The sequence below is a fragment of the Misgurnus anguillicaudatus genome, chromosome 1, assembly GCF_027580225.2.
Source record: "Misgurnus anguillicaudatus chromosome 1, ASM2758022v2, whole genome shotgun sequence".
Taxonomy (NCBI): Eukaryota; Metazoa; Chordata; class Actinopteri; order Cypriniformes; family Cobitidae; genus Misgurnus; species Misgurnus anguillicaudatus.
The window spans coordinates 14,034,967-14,059,845 of record NC_073337.2 but is presented as its reverse complement, the minus strand read 5'-3'; the positions used below and the strand labels follow the sequence as shown (position 1 = coordinate 14,059,845).

General features: G+C 36.0%; 1 protein-coding gene across 2 annotated transcripts; it reads right to left on the bottom strand.

Annotated features, from left to right (window-relative positions):
* Positions 1-2,730: 2,730 nt before the first annotated feature.
* Positions 2,731-17,294, bottom strand: rbm17 (RNA binding motif protein 17). 2 transcript variants are annotated; one of them, XM_055191252.2, is made up of 13 exons: positions 17,143-17,293; positions 16,510-16,656; positions 16,262-16,378; positions 11,191-11,357; positions 10,877-10,992; positions 10,721-10,771; positions 10,260-10,386; positions 10,014-10,165; positions 9,768-9,824; positions 7,464-7,540; positions 6,068-6,166; positions 5,900-5,972; positions 2,731-3,102 (listed from the first exon to the last, which is right to left on the bottom strand). In XM_055191252.2, the coding sequence occupies exons 2-13, from the start codon at positions 16,630-16,632 to the stop codon at positions 2,999-3,001; spliced, it is 1,263 nt and encodes a 420-aa protein (XP_055047227.1). In that variant the 5' UTR covers positions 16,633-16,656; positions 17,143-17,293; the 3' UTR covers positions 2,731-2,998. The 2 variants fall into 2 exon arrangements, with proteins under 2 accessions (XP_055047227.1, XP_055047228.1); XM_055191253.2 differs by lacking the exon at positions 9,768-9,824 and having other exon boundaries at positions 17,143-17,294.
* Positions 17,295-24,879: the final 7,585 nt, after the last annotated feature.

The following is a 24,879-nucleotide window of genomic DNA, read 5'->3' as shown; positions in this document are numbered from 1 at the left end:
AAAGGACACTTTAAAGGGCAATTTTAACATGTTATAATAAATTATCTGTGGGGTATTTTGAGCTAAAACTTCACATATGTACTCTACGGAATCCAAAGATTTTACATCTTAAAAAGTCTTGTGAAATGTTACCTTTAAAGGTGCAGTGTGTAATTTTTAGAAGGATCGATTGACAGAAATGCAAAATAATATACAAAACTATATTATCAGGGGTGTATAAAGACCTTTTATAATGAACCCTTATGTTTTTATTACCTTAAAATGAGACATTTTTATCTACATACCGAGGGTCCCCTAACATGGAAGTCGCCATTTTGTGCCGCCATGTTTCTACAGAAACCCTTAATGAACAAACTATTTTTACGAAGCTGCCTTTGAAGATGACATGTTTGTCTGGTGGTGGCAACTGTAGCTTCTTTATGCGTTTTAAATGCGATGGGTGAGCAGTTAACTGAGCTACTGGTTGCAATTCGCAACCTCACCACTAGATGCCACTAAAATGTACACACTGCACCTTTAAGCCAGGTTTTGTTTTTTCTGTCTCCCTGAGGAGTTTATTCCCCTGACCGCTGTCCCTATGCGGCTTGCTTACTTTGAGACAGCTAATATATCTTAACCTATAAATATTTTTTAATAAATTACGTTAATACTAGTATATACTTTAGAAATGGAGTATTACATGTTATATTACTAACAAAATTAAATACATCCTTGTACTCCATCTTTGTAACATTGCTTGGAATGGAGTAATACTTATAACATTATTTAAATAGGAAATTATTTTAAATACTCAATCCTAAACTTTATTTAATGCTTTGTTGTTCTTTGTTTTTTTTTATGTGAAGCTGCTTTGGTACAATTCCTACAATTAAAATTGTAAAAAAAATAACCTTGTTATGACACATACACCTTTAAATTATTCCAGTAAATTGCAAAATCGAATTATTAATAGAAATGTTTAATTAAATTTATTGAGTTTACTTGGTGCAAGTGTCTCTCTGGGGTCACGTCAAAGTCAGTGGCTGTTTGCGGATTGGTTGGCAGTACGAATGTCTGAAGATTTTTTAAATTAATTTAAAACTTAAAAGTACATTTGGACTCTTTAACTGGTGCAGCCCTTTTGAGAAGGATGGGGGGTGAAATTAATAAATATTTAAATTAATAAAACGCTGGCATTGTTTTAGGTCTAAAAGCCTAATTTTGGTCTTGTTTTAAAGAAGACACTTCAACGGTTTTTACGGAAGTACCTGAAGATGAAAATATTTTTTTATAGCAGTTTACATTTGTAATAAATAAAAAATGCAATATAATTTTATGTATTATCAAAAAACTGAGGTTTATGTTGGTTTGCTGCATACTCTTGTCACAAATGAATAAATTACAGTTACTGCATTATTATTACTGCTAAAAGGTTTTGAAATATGGAAACTACATTCTTAGACCTTTCCAACAATATATAGATTGTCCTGATAGATTACTATTTACATTAAAAATATTGAAGTAAACTTAGGTGTGCCGCTCACGGGACAGCACAAGTTAAAGGGTTAAATGAACAAATATTGTAAGTAAACAGCAATAGCGCAAAACTAAAAGAAAAAAATTATTTGTAACAGTATAAGAATAATTCTGCATCTATTTTTATGCCATGAGCTACCAGTGTGATTTTTTTGCCATTGATTTGTAGTATTGATCTTTGTGACCTGAACAACCTAACCCTAATCTGCTGTTTCACTCTGTTCATATTAGAGATGACAATCTGTCCTGTACGAGTTAATCCTCATGGAGTTCAATCTATTCTTCACTTTATTCCCCAGCACGTTGGTCGTGCGTAAGCACCTCTTTCTTACCAAACCAGAACATTACACAATCACTGACCCAGTCTAGCATATATCCACACACACACATGGTTTTTATACCGTACAAACGTTATATATTATATCCCTTAACCATAACCCTCACATTCTGATTGATTTATAGGCGTTTCCTCATGGGGACCAAAAATGTCCTCACAAGGTCAAAGAATTACTGGTAGTACTATTTGGTCTCCACACCATAGGGATTACAAGATGTACAAAGACACACACCCAGTTAAGTTATTCACCCCAGCAAAACCCAATTTCTGTTCAGGTCAGAACATGCATCATTCTTTAAGTATATCAATAGTGTGTGGATCAGAGAGTGAGGGCTCATGGGAGGAGAATAGGTTTCCTATATTCTAAAGTCACACATGGGAGATGTCTGATTATATAAATTATGAACCAGGACTCATTCATTATCACCATCACCCCATTCAAAACCATTGCTTTTAGTACACTTGTGTAATAACCATATGAGAGTATATGGTATTAGCTATGCAGTTGATATGCGTTTATGCAGTGTTCGCTTACCGGTATCCTACTTTAAAGTTACAGCCTAGTGTCCCTCTCTCAATGCATTGTAAGTTTATGAGGTTTTCATCAAAGGAGTTAAAATTAGGGGGTTTTGTTCAAATTCCATTACTATGAGCAAAAGCAACAATGATGCTTGCCATAGTAATCACCATTAATGTGGTTTGGTTTCAGGACTGGACCAATGCAAGCAGATCTACTCCAGATCTTAAAAGCAAAAGATTACGTGGGCCACTAATAAAAGGCTCTTTAAGAAGTCAACCTACAGATGGGTATTTACTGCACAGCTGTCTCTGCATTAAAGTAGGATAAAATAAAGTATTTCAATACTGACAAAAATGAATTCAACTCTTAAAAGCATGTTATATTTTGGGCTTCTTTCACATCATATTCACAAGGACAAAATGAGCTACTATTAAACAACATGAGAAACAAATCAATTCACTAAAGATCTGTATCGGAGACCAACTAATTAAATCCATATTACAAATCATATCATGGGTCAAGGTACAAGATAATGTTTAACAATGGTGTATAAAATTATTCGTGCTATATACAGACAGTTTCCTCCTGATGTTTCTTTCCTGGTAGTGTTGGTCTGAATTTCTAACTCACACCTGATCACCTAAATCTAAAACACGGAACCTATCCAAGTTATAAAAGCAGGCCTTCACCACCCGACCTCCAAAGTACCGTCCATTCAGATCCACAACAGCTGAAAAAGAAAAGAAATCATTTACATTTAATATTTCTAACAGAATACATAAGATTAACAGGTAGAGTACATTTACGAAAACTAGTTAATGAGCGGTTAAATGGTAAAGTAGAAGCAGAAGAATAAAGCTAGAAATATTGTTCAGTTTTTACGCATATGCAAGAGTTCGATTTTTGTAACCGTGCGAACTTTGTGGATAAAGGGGAATGTAGTATGTAGCCCAGGAAATGCAATACATTTTGTCCAGACTGATCTCATGGAAAGTCGTGTTATAGTAACGAAAAATGTGATTATTTGTGTCCATGACACGAAATTCAGCTTTTTTCGTGTCACTAGCACAAATTTCTAGTTATGGTTTTTCGTGTCCGTGGCACTACTTCTTTTCGTGTCATTTTATTTATTGTTTTTTCCTATTTTTTTACCATTGTCGCTTGGGGTTGGAATCACTTTCATTTACAGTTTTAGACATCTGAACCCAAACCCCAACTCTTAACCCCAACTCCAGGCGAGAATAGTTTTAAAAGCGAAAGAAAAACCATGTAGAAACCAATACATAAAACCCATCCTAACCGCAACCACAAGCGACAATGATTTAAAAATAGGAAAAAATAGAGAAAAAAATTAATAAAATGACACAAAAAGGAAAGTCATGGCACGGACACGAAAAACGATTTATATAAAACTCCATGAAAAAGACGTTTGTGCTCAAGGCATGAAAAAAGCTAATTTTCGTGCCATGGACACAAGTGAATTCATTAAATTTTTCGTGACTATAATGACTTTCCGTGAGATCATGTTGATTTTGTCACAATGCGCATGCGTCATACAACTTTGTACACATGTACATTTGTGTACACGTAAAACAGGCTTAAAGGAATAGTCTACTCATTTTCAATATTAAACTATGTTATTACCTTAACTAAGAAGATAATAGCACTTAATAGCACGAAGTACTCCCAAAAGTGCTATTACGCCATAAAATATAGTTCCTCTTTTAAATCCGCTTAGAAAAGCGCTACGTTTTATTTTGTACCACTAAACTTGCTCGTATAACTACTCGTCTTAAATAGGAAAAATGTTGATGTGTTTGGTCACTTCTAACTTTATCTCTGATTGGTACCATTGAATGAATGGGGCTAAGCTAAATGCTATCGAAGTGTCGCAGCGCACTCCAGCGCTTACGTGCACGCACACAGATGATAGAGGGATGTATCAACAATTCTTAGTTAAGGTAATAACATAGTTTAATATTGAAAATGAGTAGACTATTCCTTTAAGAAACCTTTGCAGCTTGCCTTGCCGCTACTTATAACCTTAAAAAAATAATAATAAATTGTTTTAGGTTTTCCAGCTTTTATTTCTTGCCGTTAGCATTAAGATTAAGTATATGCTATTGCGATTCTAAAACAATAACAAGCTATACACATTTAAACTTTACTTTTTCTCATCTCTCTCAAACAGCCTCATCTTGCTTTTAGGGGCATATGTGAATTTTTGGGTTTCTAGAATACGCACTGTCACCACAAATATAGTTAAAAATGTTGGAAAACCTGTATAGGTAATCTAAGTATTATGACAACATAAATTATAAATACATTTCCTTTTAAACAAAACCTGTGACTCATTTTTAAAGACAAATCCTTGTCCCCAGTGGAGCAGTGTTGTTACATTGTTATTTAATAAAGTGCTTGAGTCTGAATTGATTTTTATCCCTTAGGAAATCAAAGTGTGTAATAATCATGTTTTAGTCTTCTGTACTAACTGTCCCAAAAACATGACTGCTATAGTTTCACAGCGCATTTTCAGAATTACATTAAATTAATAATTAAAAAAAAACTCATGTTAAACCTTATGGGGCGTTTCCCAGACAGGGTTTATCCAAGTCTCAGACTAAAATGCATGTTTAAGCTGCCTTAATTTAAAAACATCTTGAACTAACATTTCTTAACTTATATCACTGTCATTGTTTTGTCTCAAAATATTGTTTTTTTTGTAAGGTATGTTTGTAAAAACTACTTAAATGCCTTAATATAACTAAGGCCTAGTCCTGAATTTAGCCAAACCCTGTCTGTAAAACTGCCCCTATATCAGGCACATAAAGTATGCATAACATAACAAAAGTATGCATAATTTTCCTTTGTCAATAACTTGTTTATATCTTGTCACGAACTTGCTTATAACTTGTCAATAACATGCTACGAACCATTTAAACCTGCCAAATTGCATTAAGTTATGAAATAGTTAATGAACAATGTAGTTTGTCATTGTTAATATCAAACCTGGCATGATGCACGAAGTTTGAAGTGTCAGAGATGTGGTGATAACCTTAATTGTTAATTACTCACACAAAGCTACAGCACGACTTCAGATGATGTCATACTACATGTGCACGTCTTATATTAACATGAGTATTTTTGGAGCATGACATCAGCTGGTCACTGTATGCAATCCTTGTAGGGAAGCAAGCTATGAGAAAATGTAAAGGTCCTGTGCTAAAAGCACTTTCTGTAAAGCTCAATTTAAGTCGATGTCTCTTCTGTTTACCATCAGAAATAATTCTGAAGATGAACTACTCCTAATTAGTATTTCACATCATGTTTAAAAGTCAGTGATTAAGTGCATTAATCTGGTTTGTTATGTAGGTTCCCCGAGGGAGTGATGCAACTTGCCTGGTGATGTAACACCAAGGGGGGCTGTTCTCACACACTTACCTGCTTTACAAAGTGACATCTGGGACTCCTGAAAAAAGACCACCACACACACATTTACTCTTAAAGTGGGTCTTTTAACCACTGACCTTTAATGGCCGATTCGACACGCTCAAACTCCAGGAAAATGCGGACGGCATCTTCGTCGGGCACACCGGAGATCTAGGACCAAAGCCAGACAGACAGGTTTCATGTCGGTGACATTAATAATCGGTGATGTATTTATGAATAAAAGATAGGGTCAACATTTCTCTTACCTCAAAGATGACACACTTGACAACTTTGCCATATTTCTCACACTCTTCTTTAGTCTCGCCTTCCAGATCTTCATCCACCTCTCCTCTTCCAACCATGTTCTGCATGCAAAAACACACAGTTTTATGCATAGATTTATTTTGCACTAGTCTACAGCTGAATCACAATTTAAAGGCTGGATCCTTTGAAGAACGCAGACTTCAAAAGTGAAGACGCTTATATTCAAAGGACATGGCCTCTAAAGGGAAATGAAAGAGACTACGGAGGATCCATAGCTGCAACACCCGCCACTGCCCTTGTCCCCTACTACCAGCACTGGACACAGCAGAGACGTTTCTGACTTTTTAAAACAAATATGAATCCAGAAGTTTTAACGTTATTTTATATGACAACCTAAAGCTTTGTTTATGCTCGCGCTTTGATCCGCAACGCAAGCCTCCGCGGATCGCGCGTCTCACCAAACGGACGAGGTGTTTATAGTTGACGCGCTTGCTGTTGCAAAATTTTTTTAACCGCCAGGGGGCGACTCAAGCAATCAAGTCAAAAACAAACACAAAGAAGAGAATAGAAGTCGTCATCCGCTGGAACAAAACAACAATCTTTTAAATATGTCTTTATTAAACATCATTTCATTAACGTTTTTACTAAACAAACAGTATAGACATCTTAAGGTTTGTATTTTATTCTCGTCCAGTGGTTTATTCAATACAAATATAAGCCAAACATTCTGAAACATGTAAAAGAATTTGTGTTTTAAACTGCAAAGTCTCATACTTTACTTCCAGAGTGTTAGATAAATATATACATGGTTTTGCTTGGATTGATCACAGAGATACGTCACAGGCTTGCCTGCTTGGACAGATTCGCCTCCAGTTCGGTCATTTTTGGATGCGGAGCTGCACGCAAAGTTACAAAAAATGTCGTGCACACCTCCACGCGAAATGGGGTCTCGCGCACCCAACGCGCACGACCGCCCACTCCGCGTTGAAGTCATTTTTGCCGCGCGCACCAACGCGCCCGTGCGGACGCGGCGAGCATAAACATAGCTTAAGAAACATAAAAAAACTAAAACATAACATACACAGCACTACAGCAATAAAATCCCTATGAAAGATCATTTATAATACAAAAACAATGATAATTATCTTTAAAAAAATTTATTCTAATGTGCACAACATTTTTTTTTTTAAAAGGAAATTTTGTTTCACATTTTTCCAGTAAATATCTGAAGTTATTTCCTTAATATGAAACTGACACAATTTTTTCCATTGTTAGATATAAAAACACTCTTTTAAACACTCATTTTAATAATAATAATAATAATGATAATAATAAAATCAAGTATAGAAGACAAATAATGTCTCTGAACACTAATACAGTCACAAACATATAACTTACCCGCAGCAACACCACTTTTGTAGGACATTTAAGGATCTCTGTAAGAGGGTTGGCTTCGTTCTTCTTTGAGGCATCCGCTTTAAATAAAATAAACACGCAAATGTTATTTATATATATACACCATTGTATACGCCGATTATGTAATAACATAATTATTTTACCTTTATGGTAATGATAACAATAATATATTAAACACCTGTGACAGGAAATAACTTCCTGCATTATGATGTCACAAAGTGGGAGCATAGAGAGTGCCGCTGGGACGACGTATTTTTGTAGGCCAACCCCGGAAGTTGGCGGGACACTGGTTGCCTTGCTAAAAACCCCATTTATTTCTACCATAGGAAAATGAATAGATTATCGCAAAAAAGCTGTGTTTAAGAAAAGTTTATGACACTTGCACATTTGTCCAACAAGAAAATCTTTACAGATTAACATAACTATTAGGAATTTTGTCTAAATGTATTGATTTATTTATTTTTTATTTCTAGTAAACGTATTAAGATTTAAAAATTCAGTTCTGTTTATCTGTGAAGATTAACTTGTTGGACAAAACATGTGTCATAAACTTTTGTTAAACACAGCTTATTTTTTTGCAATAACCCAAAAGTCTATGGAAAGATGAATAGGCTTTTTGTAGAGGAAACCAGTGACTTGCTAACTTCCGGGTTGGCCTACAAAAATGTGTCATCATTGACGTTTGCAAAATTGCAAAACAGTGTCTGAAAATATACCATTTTGCTTAAGAAGTCACTTTTTAGAGACATTAGCTACCATCTTTCTGGTTCCTAATCACTAATAAGAAATGTGTTTATGTTTATACTGTATGGTATGCCGGTACTCAGAGTACTATAGGGCTTATTCGATCTACGTCATCAATGTTCGCGGCGGCCATATTGTTGACATAAAACTGTCAGTCTGTCAATTGACAAGCGAGGCAGCGTGGGTATTATGCATGGTATTATCGGTGTCATTTTTTTTTTAAACCGCGCGATGGTGTGTGGTGTAATACACAGATGTTCTAACAACAGCAAAAAGAACCCCGGAATTATTTTTTAATGCGATACCGACTGTCAGAAAACATGAAAGGAAGGAGACAGAGGAGTTGAACCAACGAAGGAGAGACTCCCAACAGCAAAGTCTGTCCCCATCATTTTACCACAGGTAACGTTAGGGATATATGCCTCACAGCAAAGTCTGTCCCCATAATTTGATCACATATGGTTAGCTGTAAGCAGTGGCTGAAACTGCTCTTTCAAATAAGCTGCCATAAATATTAAATTAGTATTAATAACTATATGAACATAATAATAGGTCTGGCATTGATAGGGAATTAAGGGCCGTTCACATAGTTTTGAAAATCGTTTTATATTAAAGAGAATAGCGGAGCTCACACCAAAACTATAACGATACAGATACAATGAATGACATCATTGGGATCACTTTCTGAGCGATTTTTCCCACCTGATGAAGGATAAACCATTGATAGCATTCAAATCTATTTGAACTTCAAGTGCACGGCCACTTAAAATGACAGTGAAGCTCATTGCTGAGCTCTATAACATTAGATTACCTCCAGTTGCTGTGAAAATTGACTACGTAATGCTTTTTAATCTATTACATTAACTAACTGTTATGCCAAATGGTAAGAGATTACACAAACTTTTAGATTCACTGTTAGTTACGCGAAACGCAGCGTGTTGAGGACATCTGCAAAAGTTTTTATTCCAAGCAATATTAAAGGCAAGTGATTTGCGCGAGTGCCGTGAGCGAATTAGCATAAACGTATTGTTTGGTGATGTGGACGATGATATAGTTATCGTTATAGTTATAATGTGAACGGCCCTTCAGTGCTTGTATGATGAATGCGGATACTGTACGAACGATATAGTTATAAATATCCGGATAAGTTACGGATGGCAATAAGGACGGATCTTTACTTAAGGCTATTGGGTCTATTTGATATTGTTCCACAATAATCAAGCTCATCTTCTCTTAATACAGACGAAGCCATTAGGCTACTGCTCCCCTCGACTCAAATCTACGTGCGGCTAGGGGCAGGACAGATGTTATGTCAACAAGATGGCCGCGGCTAGCGACTTCCGGTGTTTGCGAATAAGCCCTATACTGAAACCATAACAAATTTCTTATGTGTGAGCACACTTGGCAAATAAAGCTCATTCTGATGCACCCATGTGGCTGATCATGATTCACGCGGCATGCAAACAGATGCACACACATAAAGAAAGAAACAAACAAATGTTGTAGTAAATGACTGAAACAGAAAACAAAATAATGTCAAACCTGATGCCCCTGAATTAGAGCCGTGTGGATCAACCACATTCTGACTTGATCCTGACGCTGAAACACACACACATAACCATGAATGAAAAAAAGTCATGCACATGATTGAGCAAACAGCAGATATGGAAACAAAAACAAGCATGATAAAAATGTAAAAAAGAGGAGGAAGAAACCAAGGATGTTTATTTTGCAACTACGAGAAGTGTTTGCATGCATGTGGATTTGTTTGCGTGTCTGTGATCTCACTTTTTTCTGTTGAGTCTCCAATAATAATCTTGCCCCCTCGCTTGCTGGTTTTTTCCACCGAGAGCGCTGTGCTCAAACCCTGCTCATGTTTCCCCAGGCCCTGCCCTTCCCGGAATCCATACTTCTGCATGATTTTATGAGCCACTGTACCACTGTAAGACAATCCAACACAAGCATTGCATCTGATTTCAAAGCTAATTTCTTTGTTGCAGAGTGCAGAGCTAATATTTGCAATGGACCTCTTACCCCATATTGGCCAAAAATGAATTGGTTGGTCCTGGGGGAGATCGAGGTCTGTCAGAATCCTCAAACACAGGTGGCGGTATCGCTGCTTTCGACCGTTGACGACCATCATCCTCGTACGTAAACGATGCTGATAAAGAAACAAAAATATGCAATGTGTCCCTTCATATCTTAACCACAAATCTCAAAGAGCGCAATACTGCATCCTAGTGGAAATAAACTGACAACACATTCAAGCAAACTTATAATACTCCGATTTTATTCCTTATATTTGGCTTTGAGGCTTTCTATTTTGCGTTTAACAGTGATGTCGATATCAAGGCAAACTGTGTACACGTGTTTACACAGAGGTTAGATGTCGAAACTGTATGTGATTTAAAACCACATTTGAAACAATGAGATGAGACACAGCAGTGCAGCAATATGTGATTGGTGTCGGATGTGAGTAAAAACAACTGACTCACAGTCTCGCTCCATCAGTGATGAGGGAGGGGCGATGGCAGCTCCAGTCATACCTGTGCAACACAGACATGAGATCATTAAACACACTGAATAATGGAAAAGATAAAGAAGGTAAGAAGGCATCAATAAACTAATAAATCAATAAAGAGGACACTCACTCCTCTTCCTCTTTTCTTTCTCATACTCTTCATCCTCATCCGAATCACCCTCCGTTGGGAAACGTGAAAATCCACTGGGAGCTCCACCACCTCCTTCATGCCTCTCTTTACGTTTCCTAAAACAAGCACAAATTTTACATTTGAAAACTGATTCAGGCGACCCTGAAGGGTTTGTTCAGATGGGCAGCAAAACATTTTTTGGCATACTTTAATAAAATCTATATGTAGTTTAAACCAAACCACATGCAAGACGAACTGGTTTTAAACAACACAACGGTTCATTTTTTACTTTTTTTGAAGTGTTAATGACATACTTCTCTCTCTCCTCGATCTCTTTCTGTCGCTCCTGTTCTCTCTGCTTCTGGCGTTCCTCGCGATGTCTCTTCATTACTTTCTCATAATCATTAGGGAACATGGGATCGTACTCATCAGCTAAAGGGATCAGTACATCACCAGAGGAAAATCCACCTGACACGGAATCCTAACAAAGGCAGTAGAGATGTAACGATTACCGGTTTAATGTTTAACCACGATAAAAATGTTTAAAGGTGACATAGAATGATTGAACGGCGTATTTATCCTTGTTCTGTGATGTGACATGTAGACAAAAAAAGTTTGGTTGGGTCTGTAATGCCTTAGAACTTCCTAAAAACCTCTCTCAGAAAACTATATTAGGGTGGGGGATTTTAAAGGCGTGACTTTGCACCTATTTTGCGTCCCTTCGGGCTTAACTGGCAACCTCATTATGAAATGCAAGCACTTGACGCTGATTGGCTAAGAATGTAAACTTTGCCGTCTTCAGAACACGTCGTGTTGAGTTTCAACATTGATTTTATGTACCAATTCGGACGGGATTAAAATTCTCAGGCTATTCCAGAGATGGGAGTGTCTGTTTCATGCGTTATAATAAACCCAAAGAAATGAAGAAATAATGATTAATAACCATTTATTATCTTAATTAATTAACATTACCATTCTGGAGTTTAACAAAATAAGGTTGAGTTTACCTTATACTGATATTACAGTGGTCTTAACAGTGTTTGATATTCAGCTCGTCTTGATTTAAAGGTATTGCGGAGGATTTTCTTTTTCCGGGTGGATCATATTGGTCCTCCTAGTTGTCAATCAGGAGTGTTGCGCAATTGCATTTTTTTTAAAAGTGGAGAAGGCGGTTCTTTTCTAAAATTCGAGAAAATCATCCGCTATACCTTTAATTATTTTATTTCGCCGAATGTAAAAAAACATCCATATCTGAATGAATGGGACTCAGGAAGTACAATACATGCACTTTAGTAAGATCTTACAGATCACGTTGGCCAAAACGTTTCCAAAAAACATTGCGGGCAACCACAGACATTTGCATCCGGACGGGATTACATTTCTCAGATGACCTCTGAGTTCGGAGAAAAACTGTAGGTAAATTGCTCTGGAATTTTTACGGAGGTCGTCAGAGAAAAACACAGACATGGCCGATTCGGACGGGATTAAAAACACAGAGGACCTCTGAAAAGCAAGATTTTCTCAGAGGTGCCCCTGTGAAACGAATCCTGTCTGAATAGGGCTTAAGACAAGGTAAAAACTTTTTTTTTCATTCTGTGTCACCTTTAACGGTATTATTACCGTGTGATTTTTTGTAATTACAGTTTAACCGTGCCAGTGTTAAGGTCTTTACACACCGGGACGTTTTTCGGGCGCGTTTATCGTCGACGCTTAACGTCTCGTGACTCAAGAACGAGCGCCAATGTGAGTGCGCACACCCCCGCGAAACGCGCGACGCGCAAACGCGTCATTTTCAGAAAAACGCCTCGGACGCGTTTTTTTGGTTTGACGCGGCGCGTTAAAAGTTGGCCGACCAATGAGATTGGCGCTTTTGTTCACGTGCCTGGCGCTGCTGAAGTTCCAGTAAAACACGACTTGGTGGCGCTCAAGCACAAAATGGTCTTGCGGAGCACGTGGAACAGGTAAACACACAAAGAAGATGCATCGAGGCTGTGGAGGTTTATGAAGGTGTCGGAGTTCCTCACATCATCGACTGAATTTCGAAGGTAACATATATACATTAGAACATTACAATACATAGCTGTGTGGGCCATATGATTAGATTAAACTTTGTTGTCATTACACAAGCACAAGACAACGAAATGCAGTTAAGGTCTAACCAGAAGTGCAAAAGCAGTATAAAAAGTGCAGGGTATCAATAATAATTGCATAGGTGCAGGATTATGTAATACGATGTAAACACTTACTATGTATGGGTGGTACTATGAACATAAATATATAATAATATATATAATACAGTAGTGAAATTAATATTTAAGTAGTGCATGAATGAATTTGTATTGTAGTCAGTTAAGAGTGCAATGGCTTAAGTTATTGTGAATAGTTATTCTAATATTCAGTACACAGGGGTGCAAACGATGCAATTCAAGTAGTCCAGCAGTGCAAATGAACAGGGAGTATGAAATAGACAGTCCAGTAGTGTATTGAACAGACCAGTAGTGCAAATCTACATGTTAACTGTGCAAGTAAGAAAAAATTATTATTGGTGCATTACATTACGATATGTAATACACTGACATTGAACACTTCATTCCATGGCATGTTCCCTGTACACCGTGATATCACATGTTTTGTTGTTTGCACCATAGCCTAGTATTTCATTGTGTGTAACTGGAACCTGTTGTACACAAACGTGGACAATTACACTGCTTCATGTTCAAAGAAAAATATTTGGTTATTATATTCATTGCTTCTTCCTAACCCCAAATAGCTTGGAGAAATCTAAAATGCAAGCCAAACCAAAGGTGGGGTTTTATGAGGTTAATTTGTGTTCTGTGTATAGGTAACATCTGCTGCATTTGTTCAGCCAGATAAAATACCATAAATCTAAATTACATTTGTAATCAAATATTGACCTCATGGATATCGTGGCATGGCCCTCGGTGTGAAAGATTGTTTCTGATGAAAACTAAATTTATCTTTACAGTGTTCATAGCAATATTTCTGCTAAAATGATGTGAGCAAAAGTGAGGAGGCCGCAGCAAGCACGTCTTCAGGATCATCCAGCACCAGCCGTGACAAGGTCCAATCTTAACAAAAGAAAACAGTCCGAGACGAACCTCTGGAGATGTACCTCTTATCAAAAGATGCTACAGGGAAAAAATTGAAAGCGAAGCACAGAAGAGAGAAAGAAGAGCACAGAAGGAGCGCTCTGCCAGTTTTGAGTCACACCTATAGATGTTTATTATATACCATTTTATTTAGTTATTTTTTTAATGTTTATACATTCAAGAAATACAGTTGAACATGCACATTTCATAGATATGTTTTTTGCACTACAGTTCACTTAGACTTCTATCATTGTGACTTGTTTGCTCTACAGCTCTGCCAGTTCTTGTTCACACAAATTAATGTTTATTATATACCATTTTACTTATGTATTTTAAGTGTTTATACATTTAAGAAATACATTTGAAAATGTCTAATTTCTAAATGTTGATTTGCACTACCGTTCAGTTGCACTACAGTCATTGTGACTTTTCTGGAGTGGACCAACATTTCTGAATCCTGTTTTATTTAATTTAAACTGTCATGTCTCTGATTGTTAATGCAAACTGCAGTTCATTCACAAAAATAAATGTTTGATTAAAAAAACTTATTGTAAATAACGTGACATTTTGGCACTATGCATATATTTGTACATCAGTATTGTTGACCTTTTATTGTAATAACTACATACCTAATTATTGCATCATTATATTTATAGGCAACACTTCCCAATTTGCAGGAGTATTAAAATCTTTGGGCACAACAAAAATGGTGGTTCCTTGTTCTACCCACCCAACCTCTATAAAACGAGTATATTGGTTAAAATGAGAACTTAAATCTTTAGCCAAATCACAAAATACAATACATTTGGCAGGAAATTTGAGAAAATTGTTAACAGAGAAAATGCTTGTAAAAGATTTGTTAAAAGTACACACATCGGATCACCCATTACCTTATATTTTGTGAAAGAGTTTTAATTTTGATATAACGTGTTCTATCAAAATAGTTAATTTTATCTGGAGATGCTGATATATTAACTGATGATAAAAGAATCGAATCAAATAGATTTCATTTAAAAATGTATTCAAGTTCACGGAGATATTGTTTGTACAAAGATTATATATTCAAGAGCCATGTTAGTTTGTTTGCCCGTTAACCAAAAATCGTATATTTATGAATGGTGACTACACGCGAGTGGCTCTCTTCTTCTGTGTGACAAGTGAGTGTCAGAACAGACGCATAACGTCTCGCAGCGCCGCCCCGTGTACCGGCATATATCTGTTTTGTATTAGGCGCCATCTAGTGTCCAGGGAGTTAAATTGCACCTCACTCGGCTCAGCGCCAGTAAAAATCGTTTGGGTGTGAAAGCAGAAAAACGTGACGTTAAACGTCGACGATAAACGCGCACGAAAAACGTCCCGGTGTGTAAAGACCTTTACAGTTTGAAAACCCTTGTACAGCATCTACAAATTTAAGCAAATAACGTGAGACAAACACATTTATGCACGTCTGCTCCTATTTTTGGACAGTGCTTCCATGTACTGAATTTAAATCCAAGACATTTTCACATTTAGGGAAATCTAATTGTCACATGATTACTTAATACTTCTTTAGACAAATTAATCTTTTCCCGCAGCTGTCTCCTGGGTCATAAAGTACACCCTATTTTTCATGTGCAGACAGATGACTTGCTGATTTGTACTGTGTTTACATGAAAATCTGATTTACAAACCTGTTTTATCTGAACTAGATCAACATTTATCTTACAACCCCAAATGTGCAATGATTAATGTTAATGTTATTTTTTTATTTTTATATAAACAAAAGTGCACTTACATATAAAATCAATTAAAATTTTGGTTTGCATAAGTCCTTTTTTTTCTCATTTCTAGTATCAATTAAAAATTTTGTTTGCATAAGTCCTTTTTTCATTTCTAGAAAGGTTCACAAAACCTTGATAATATTGATAACCGTGGTCATTTTGGTTACTATAACCGTGATGTAAAATGATACCGTTTCATGTTTAATAAGCAGATAGAGTCAAGGATATAAAGTGCGTTTTAAAATCATGAACCATACTAATATAGCATGCAATTATCTTTTATTTGTAAAAGCAATAATTACATAATATTGTATTGCCCTGTGAAAATATTGTGGTTTAGACATGTCAAACCTTTGTTGGTAGTATTTCAGGAGCAAATGCTCATAAAAAGTCAGCAAAAATTATAGGTAAAATCAGGAACCGCTACATTATAAGGTTTATGTAGAATTGCATGAACAATAATCTGATTACAAATTTATTTTAGACTTTGGATGTCTAATAAATGCACTTCATACCTTCATTCCAGCAGCGATGTGTGGAGGTGTATCAGAGATCTGTCTGTCATCTGCTGTACCTCCTCTCTTCAGATCAATAACTGGTGCCAAAACATTAGACTGCCTCGTCCTCTGAGTCTGCAAATGCATGTTTATTTTTCAAAATTATGCTCTTATAAACCAAACAATCTGTAAGCAGTTTCTGTGGTACACAAGTTTATTACACAATAGATTATTATCATCAGAAAAATATACAAACTGATACTAACCTTTGCTTGTGTAAGCGCAGCTTTCTTCACTTTCAGCTGAGACTGAAGCAGTTTGAAGTTTTTCGACCATCCTTCCGTTTTTGTGTCGCTGGTTGCGACTCCCAAATCGTCATATAAAGACATTTTAATCTCCTTTCCAAATAAATACTGTAATGTATACAAAGTACACATAAAACATAATGAAACAGACGAGCTGCAGGTGCAATAGGGTCAACATGGGTACAATTTCCAAGGAAAACACAAAACGATAAAAGATCAACTTTGAATACATAGGGGCTGTATGTGTACATGTATACATTTTACATATAGCTTCTGTGAAATGCAACCAATTTTACACATGGTACCCACATAACGTTACATGTACAACAAGCATGACTGTGAACAGCTGTACAAATCATCGTACAGATTGTTTGTCTTTAAATATGAACTCATAGTAATTTAAATTTTGCTACAAATAAAAAAAACAAAATAAACATATGAGTATTACGTCTAATTTGGTTTACATTCATGATTTACTGGCAGTAGGCAAGCAACTCATTGCACTGCATATCTAAACGTTACGTGTCGTTGTTTGATAGGAAACCACTTAACTTATGCATTTAAAATGTCACATATCTGAGATAAATAACTCACCTATAAACGAAACAAATCTGCTCTTTCGAACAGTAGGTTAGCACAACATGCTACCCAAGAGAGCGCTGTCGTTTTGTCGCGCGCGGATGACGTCATCTAGTGACGGTCGTTTTAAAAGCACTGCTTTCATGAAGCTGCTTTATTTATTGACATCATTTAATTTTTTGTGAAATTGCCCCTAATATTGCCCCTATTTTTTTTTATTTTACTTACTATTTAAGTTCATGCAAATTATAATTTCAGATTTCTATCTATTTATTTCCTTAATTTTTTCTAAACATTGTATTAGTGTTCAGCTTGTAATACTTATCTACACTGTAAATGTATATTTGCCTTTGTTGTTTATATACTTTTGTATTTAATAAAAAAAAACCCTCAAAAAAGCACTGGTTCATGAGGCTTCGAAATTCTTACAAATCTTTTGTTTCGAATCATTAGTTTCAAAACTGGCCAAGTCACGTGATTTTAGCAAACGAGGCTTCATTACGTCATAACTGTTTCGAAACGTTTCGAAAATCCGATGATTCACCACTAGGGGGAGTTGTAAAAAAGTGTAAATTGTTTGAACAGAACTGCTTTTGCACTATTTTGCCCAGCAGGTGTCGCCAGCGTGTGTGGTGTTTCGATTGAAAATTGAATCAATTTTCGAAGCAATTGGTTCGATTGATTCGAAGCTTCAAAAAGCTTCGTTTCTCCCATCATCCCGTCATCGGCAATGGCCAAACGCATCATATCAATCAAACGCGTCATATCTGTTTGTATTTATGGATTTTCTTATCTATAAATGAAACATAAAAATATTTATCAATAAATATTGTATTATCCTTTCTTTATTTATACTTGTTAATTATTAAATGACCACCTCTATTTTAACATGTTATAAATAAATAAATAAATTAATTAATTAATAAATTAATAAATAAATTAATTAATTAACTAACAAACAAACAAACAAACAAATAAATACTTTATTTAATATTACTTAATAATATAAGTATATATATATATATTATTTTACTCTTTGTGTGCAAATTTGTATGTTTTCATAAAAAAAAAACACAACATTCAAAAGGTATGTGAATTTGTTTGGGAAAAATGTTGTCTATGAACTGGGGTTATCACATGTTTACGTTTTATTTACATACATATTACATTTTACATATTATTTATATATAATAATATATTTATTGTACAGGTTGGCAGTGGCATTAAGGATGTCATTTGTAAATATCTGAATTGTGTATTTTGTAAAATAAATAAAGATTTTGTAAAATGACAGCACAGTTTTTATAATAGTTGCTGCTGTTTATGGTTCTATTTTTTTATTATGGATCAATAAAAAATGTACAGGCCTTAAACTCTTAAAAAATGTTTTATCTTGCTTAGTGAAAGTATATGCATATCATAATCATGACCTCTGAAATTTCTACGAGGTTGTAAACAAATTCTTATATCTTTGTCACCGAAATGTAGGACATAATGGCCTGGTTGTACAGACAAGGCTTAGCTAAAGCAAGGAATATGCCTTAGTTAAATTAAGATATTTTATAAACATGCCTAGGAAAAGATGTACGTGATCTTCAGACAAAGCAATGGCACAACTACATTTTAAGATCTGACAATTTTATTTTGCATTGGAAATGTATGACAGGGTCAGTATGTAGGACAGAAAGACAAAAACATTATTTTAATTGCTGAATTTCATACACATGAATTCTCAAGTCAGAAACTATGATCTTAATTGTTTATAAAAGAAACAATTCATGACAGTACATTTAAATTTCTATCACCCTACAAACAAAAAAAAGAAAGCTTCTCAGGTTACATGCATATCATGTTTCATGTTCATGTTGCAATTTTTCTAATTTCACACAAGTAATATTTCTTATTCCACATTTGTCTTGATTTCTTCTCCATATGCCTTTTGTATAAACTGTTTGTATTTTTTTATTTCATGTCATTTAACAATTAACGAAATAATTTCAACAGAATTAAGAACAGGTTTAGGGTTAATTTTATTTTAACTATTTTAAATCTTTATTTCATATTATACAAATGTTCACTTCAAATTGTTAATAGTTCATAAAAAAGTGAATTATTGTGTGTAACAAATAACTGTGTTCTGGCGCCTTGTAGTGGCAAGTAGATATAAAGAACGGAGAATGGCTGAAAATATGCAGAGCTGGAAATATGGGGAACAGGGGAGAAATGATTCTTCACTAATTTTCAAAAATTTTAAGTCCCTACAATGAAATTATTTTTGGTCATTTTACAAATTTAATTTAACGAAAATTAAATTACAATCAAAACCATGCCATCCGCAAACTTGATGACATTATAAGGCTAGGCAGCAACACAGTCATGTATAAAGAGAGTGTACAGCAGTACACAACCATGAGGGGTGACTGTGTTCATGATGATAAGTTTTTTCCAAGGCGGACACGCTGGTGTCTGCAAATGAGGAAGCTCAGTCAGTCCAGTTACAGCAACCCAAGGTTTTGCAGCTTGTTTATGATGTTTACGTGGATGATATAATGACGGTAAGCTGTAGTCAATAAAAAACATCTGTTATAGCTGTCCTTTCTCCAGATGAGTCATGGTTTGCATGGCAATGGCAAATTAAGTAGCATTGAAACTGTGAAACTGTAGTGGGCATGGTTGGTATTGGGGTCAGAATGGGTTTCTTGACCAGTCTCTTAAAACACTGGAGTGAGAGCCACTGGTCTGTAGTCATGAGACTGAGGCTTTCTTTGGGACTGCGGTGATAGTGCTGGACTTAAAACAAAAGGGAACTATATAGACAGGGTCAGGGAAAGCTTGAAGATATCTGTGACATTGTCACTCGTCGTGGTATGTTATCTGCACCTGCTGCATTGCGTGAGTTCACCCTGCTCAGTGACCTACAGGATATACCTTTGTAGGAGATAGCGTGAGTGCATGATCAACCCAAGCATCCAGCATAGCATAGTGTTCGGAGCTTCAAAGTGAGCATAAAAGAGGTTAAGTTCATCCGGGTGCAAGGCTGCAGATGCAACCGGTTTGCATGTGATTGGACTTTGCAGTCTGGTATGTGTGCTAGACCTTGCCACACTTTCCTGCATTCATTTGTACATGTCATCTTCTTTGTGTATAGTAATGGTGAGCATGACACCGCTGCAATTTTTTGTTCATGAAAGTTACAGACTGTTGTTTTGCTATTTATCTGTTCCATATATCATATATTTTCAAAATGAACAGCAGAGTGGTATTGATGGGTTTCACACAAACTGTTTTATTGTTGTGTGCTGTTTGACTGTAAGAGTTTGAAAATATCTGTAAGAAAAACCACTAAACCGCCAAGAAGCTGAGTGAGGAAGGAAATAAGTTGTGCGTCAATCATCTTAGATGCAACTTGAAGTTTAGGTGTCATCCACTAAAATTACTCACGAGTTTAACTCTTTACCTATATATACGGTCAACCAAAAAAAATGTGCTTCCTTTTTTACCATGCAAATCATACGTGTTTTAACCCCACATAATTCAGTTCACTTAACATGACTCCTACAATATCGATGCCTAAAAATATAAAGAACCTGTTCCATGCATTATAAGTCTGCAATACTGAGTGGAAATTTTCAGAGTAGGCTTTAATTTTAATTTTATCCATTAGGTCAATGAGTGGCAAGGGACTTTCGAAAAGCCACATATTTGTCATGTGTTTAATATAAATATTTGATGCATAGTAACAAGTAGCCTAACATGTATAACAAGTAACACAGAGAGTACTCATGGGAGTTGTTTTTGTAGTGTTGCACCCAGTTGGTGGGTGTTAAAGGACAAGTTTTGTATTTTACACTTAAAGCCTCTTTTGCAGCGATTTTTGTGTGAGCATATCAGTGAACACCCCTGACCACTCGGTGAGTTTCACATCTTTGTAAAAGAAAGTTTAATGCATTTTAGGAAGGATTGTTCCAGTATGCAGGCATTGTAGAGGTGGGGGCCGACACAACAAACACCCCAAAATTCTCGGGCCAGCATCACATGTCCAAACCTCAGTCAAAACCGCCCATTCCATCACAAACAATCTGAAAACAGGGCTTTAAGTGTTAAATATCAAACTTGTCCTTTAATGCCAAGCACTGGTTATTAATATTTGGACAAATATAAGGTCAACCAAAAAAAGTGCTCTTGCACTCACCCCTTTCTTCCACACATGCACTTAATTTATCACACCTCCCTCGTTACATGACGTTCACTTAACAATGTTGATGCCTAAAATATAAACAATGTGTTATATGCATTAAAGAAGTCCAAAAAGCAGAAGGAAAATTTTCAGAGTAGTTTTATCCATTAGGTCAATGACTGGCAAGGGACTTTTCAAAGACCGTGCATATTTGTCAAATGCTCAATATAGATATTTGAATAGTATAACAGGTAACATGTGTCATTTATTTAAAGGAATGCAATCTCATTTATTTATATCTGCATACAAGTTTAAAGAAGTACAGTCTCTGATGACACTTCAGTGTCTAACTTCAGTAAAGTTTTTGTCTAACAATTTGTTTGAATGATTTTCAAAATTTCAAATCATTACCTTTAAATATTCACTACCACATCATCTCAAGACAACACACAAAATGAGATCTCTTCAATCTCTAATTGACAGTGATGATTAAATGAAGAGTATGCGGAGACACCTGCAGATCCAATCCTTATGTGTCTCCTGGGGCCTGTACTATAAAGGCGGTTAAACAAACTATGATAATGTAATCCCAAACCATGATTTTTTCTCCCACCGAACTTGATTGTTTTCTGTGTAAATCTTGTGTCCATGTGGGTTCAACTGGGTCTTCTGCAGTATTTGCGACGATTGGGATGCAGTTCAATAGATGATTCATCTGAAAATTCAAATTCAACCTTCTGCCACTTTTCCACAGTCCATCCTTCCTTCAAGTTGTGGGCCTTGGCAAATGCAACACGACTTTTTAGTTGTGTTTAATGCTGTTTTCTGAGCACTACACCTCAAAATTCCAAATTACGCGTTCCAAATTATTATCCACATGCCATTTCTATTTTATTTTGCGGTGTATTTCGGCCATTGAGACCACTGCGTGGCAGAATTCGACAAACTGTTCTTGTAGATACAGGGTTTTTGGTGACCAGTTGTTATGCAGCTGAAAACGGGCTGGCCCTGGACTGTCGAACCAACCAACGGTCCTCTCGAACAGACAGTTGTCTTACAGGGTCTGCCTGACCTGGGCCAGTCATGAACTTCACCAGTTTCTTCAAATCTTTTTAATAATGTCGGTCTTGACTACATCACCAATCCCAGGAAGTAAACCGTTGCCTACAATCCGTGTGGTTATTATATTCCAAGAAAAGAGATTTATGTTGGAGACGATAACTCACCTCATCGTTTACTTTGGGGTATGTACCCTTAGTAAGAAGTAGCCTAACATGTATAACAAGTAACACAAAAAGAGTACTCATGACAGTTGTTTTGTAGTGTTGCCCTGCACATTGTTTATTATTTTAAGTGCATTTTAAGAAAACTACAATTAAAAATGATATTCAATTTGCCAGAATGAAATTTACCAACATTTGATGCGTGTTAATGTCAAGCACTGGTTATTAATATTTGGACAAATATAGGGTCAACCAAAAAAAGATTCCTTTCTTCCAGTGCAACTCACACATGCACTTAATTTATCACACCTCCCTCTGACATGGTTACATGGCGTTCACTGAACAATATTGATGCCTAAAATATAATGAATGGGTTATATGCATTAAAGAAGTCTGAAAAGCAGAAAGGAAATTTTTATTCATCAATGACTGGCAAGGGACTTTTCAAAGACCGCACATTTGTCACATGCTCAATATAGATATTTGAAAAGTATTACAAGTAACACATGATATTTATTTAAGGGAATGTGATCTCATTTATTTTTATCTGCATAAAAGTTCAAAGAAGTACAGTCTCTGGTGACACTAAAACAGCGTAAAATGTTTGTCTAATTTCAAATCATTACCTTTACATATTCACTACCACATCATCTCAAGACAACACACAAAATAAGATCTCTTCAATCTCTAATTGCTTATCCTAGACAGTGATGATAAAATTAAGAGTATGCGGAGTCACCTGCAGATCCGATCCTTATTTTACATGTGTCTCCTTGGGCCTGTACTATAAAGGTGGTAAACAAACTCTATGATAATGTTATCCCAAACCATGATTTTTCCTTCACCGAACTTGACTGTTTTCTTGTGAATCTTGGGTCCATCTGGGTTCCAATGAGTCTTCTGCAGTATTTGCGACAATTGGGATGCAGTTCAATAGATGATTCATCTGAAAAATCAACTTTCTGACACATTTCCACAGTCCATCCTTCCAGCAAGCTGTGACCCTTGGCAAGTTTAACAAAATTTTTGTTGTTGTGTTTAATGCTGTTTTCTGAGCACTAATTCAGCCATTGAGAACACTGCGTGACAGAATTCGACAAACTGTTCTTGTAGATACAGGGGTTTCTGGTGACCAGTTGAAATGTAGCTCTGCTGCACCAACCAACGATCCTCTCGAACAGTTGTCTTACATCAATGCCAGCCTGATCTCACAAAATATGTGAAATAGTCACACATTATTTTGCTCAGTTTTGCATGACATTGTCACATATTTCCATCATTTTATGTGCCCCTGCCACGACTTTCTTTTCCGTGACAGTTTTACGTATTGGCAACTCAACTGTTTTTCCTATTTTCGTACAATTGTCGCTTTGGTTTGAGGTTAGAGCAACTTTCTGTTACATAAAATGACATCCTTACCCAAAACCAACTCTAACCCTAACGTCAGGTGACAATGGTTTAACAAGCAAATGAAAAAATAGTATAAACCAACTTTCTAAAAAATATTGGGTTGTTTTTAACCCAGAGCTGGGTAACTATAGGACAGAACACATTTCTGGGTTAAAATGACCCAAACAATGGGTTGTTTTAAACCAACTGCTGGGTTGCTTCAACATGTTTGATTAACAATAACCCAGCAGTTGGGTTAAAACAACCCATTATTTGGATAATTTTAACCCAGAAATGTGTTCTGTCTTTTAGTTACCCAGCCCTGGGTTAAATATTTTTTAGAGTGAATACTTTAAGTAACGCAAACAGCAAATCTTACTACAAACCGAAGCAACAATTGTTTAAAAATAGGAAAAACAGTTGAGTAACCAATACATGAAACTGACACGGAAAAGAAAGTCGTGGCAGGACCACATAAAATGGCAAAACTGAGCAAAATAATGCGTGACTATTCCACAGAAATTTGTGAGATCAGGTTGTTAATGCATGATAAGATTTTATTTTGGTAAAATAAGCATAATCTAGAGGCCTTTGCTTTTCATACAAGCCACTTCTGATTCCAAATGATCAACTAGAAGTCAAGTAAAGTAATTATTTGTTGTTCCTACAACTTGGATAGGTGACAAGACTTGTACATACATACATACATACACACATACATATGCATACAATTTATATGCATGCATGGAATAAAATGTTTGCGTGTCAGTGTGTTACGTAGTGTTGTAGTCAAGACCACCCAAACCGAGACCAAGCCACGACCAAGACCAAGACAGTCCGAGACAGAGACAAGACCAAGATCCCAAAGGGTCGAGACCAAGTCAAGACCAAGACAAGCCGAGACCAAGTCAAGACCAGTGCAAGTCACTGCATTTTTGATAAAATGTGGAATATGCATATGAT

What these genes read in the sequence shown, in the direction of transcription:
- rbm17 (XM_055191252.2), bottom strand. Translation starts at nt 16,632, where the DNA reads ATGTCTTTATATGACGATTTGGGAGTCGCAACCAGCGACACAAAAACG. An exon ending in ACATCGCTGCTGGAATGAAG is followed by an intron (nt 11,358 to 16,261) that starts GTATGAAGTGCA and finishes TGCCTTTGTTAG; the next exon opens with GATTCCGTGTCAGGTGGATT. An exon ending in TCAAGTGTGTCATCTTTGAG is followed by an intron (nt 5,973 to 6,067) that starts GTAAGAGAAATG and finishes CTTTGGTCCTAG; the next exon opens with ATCTCCGGTGTGCCCGACGA.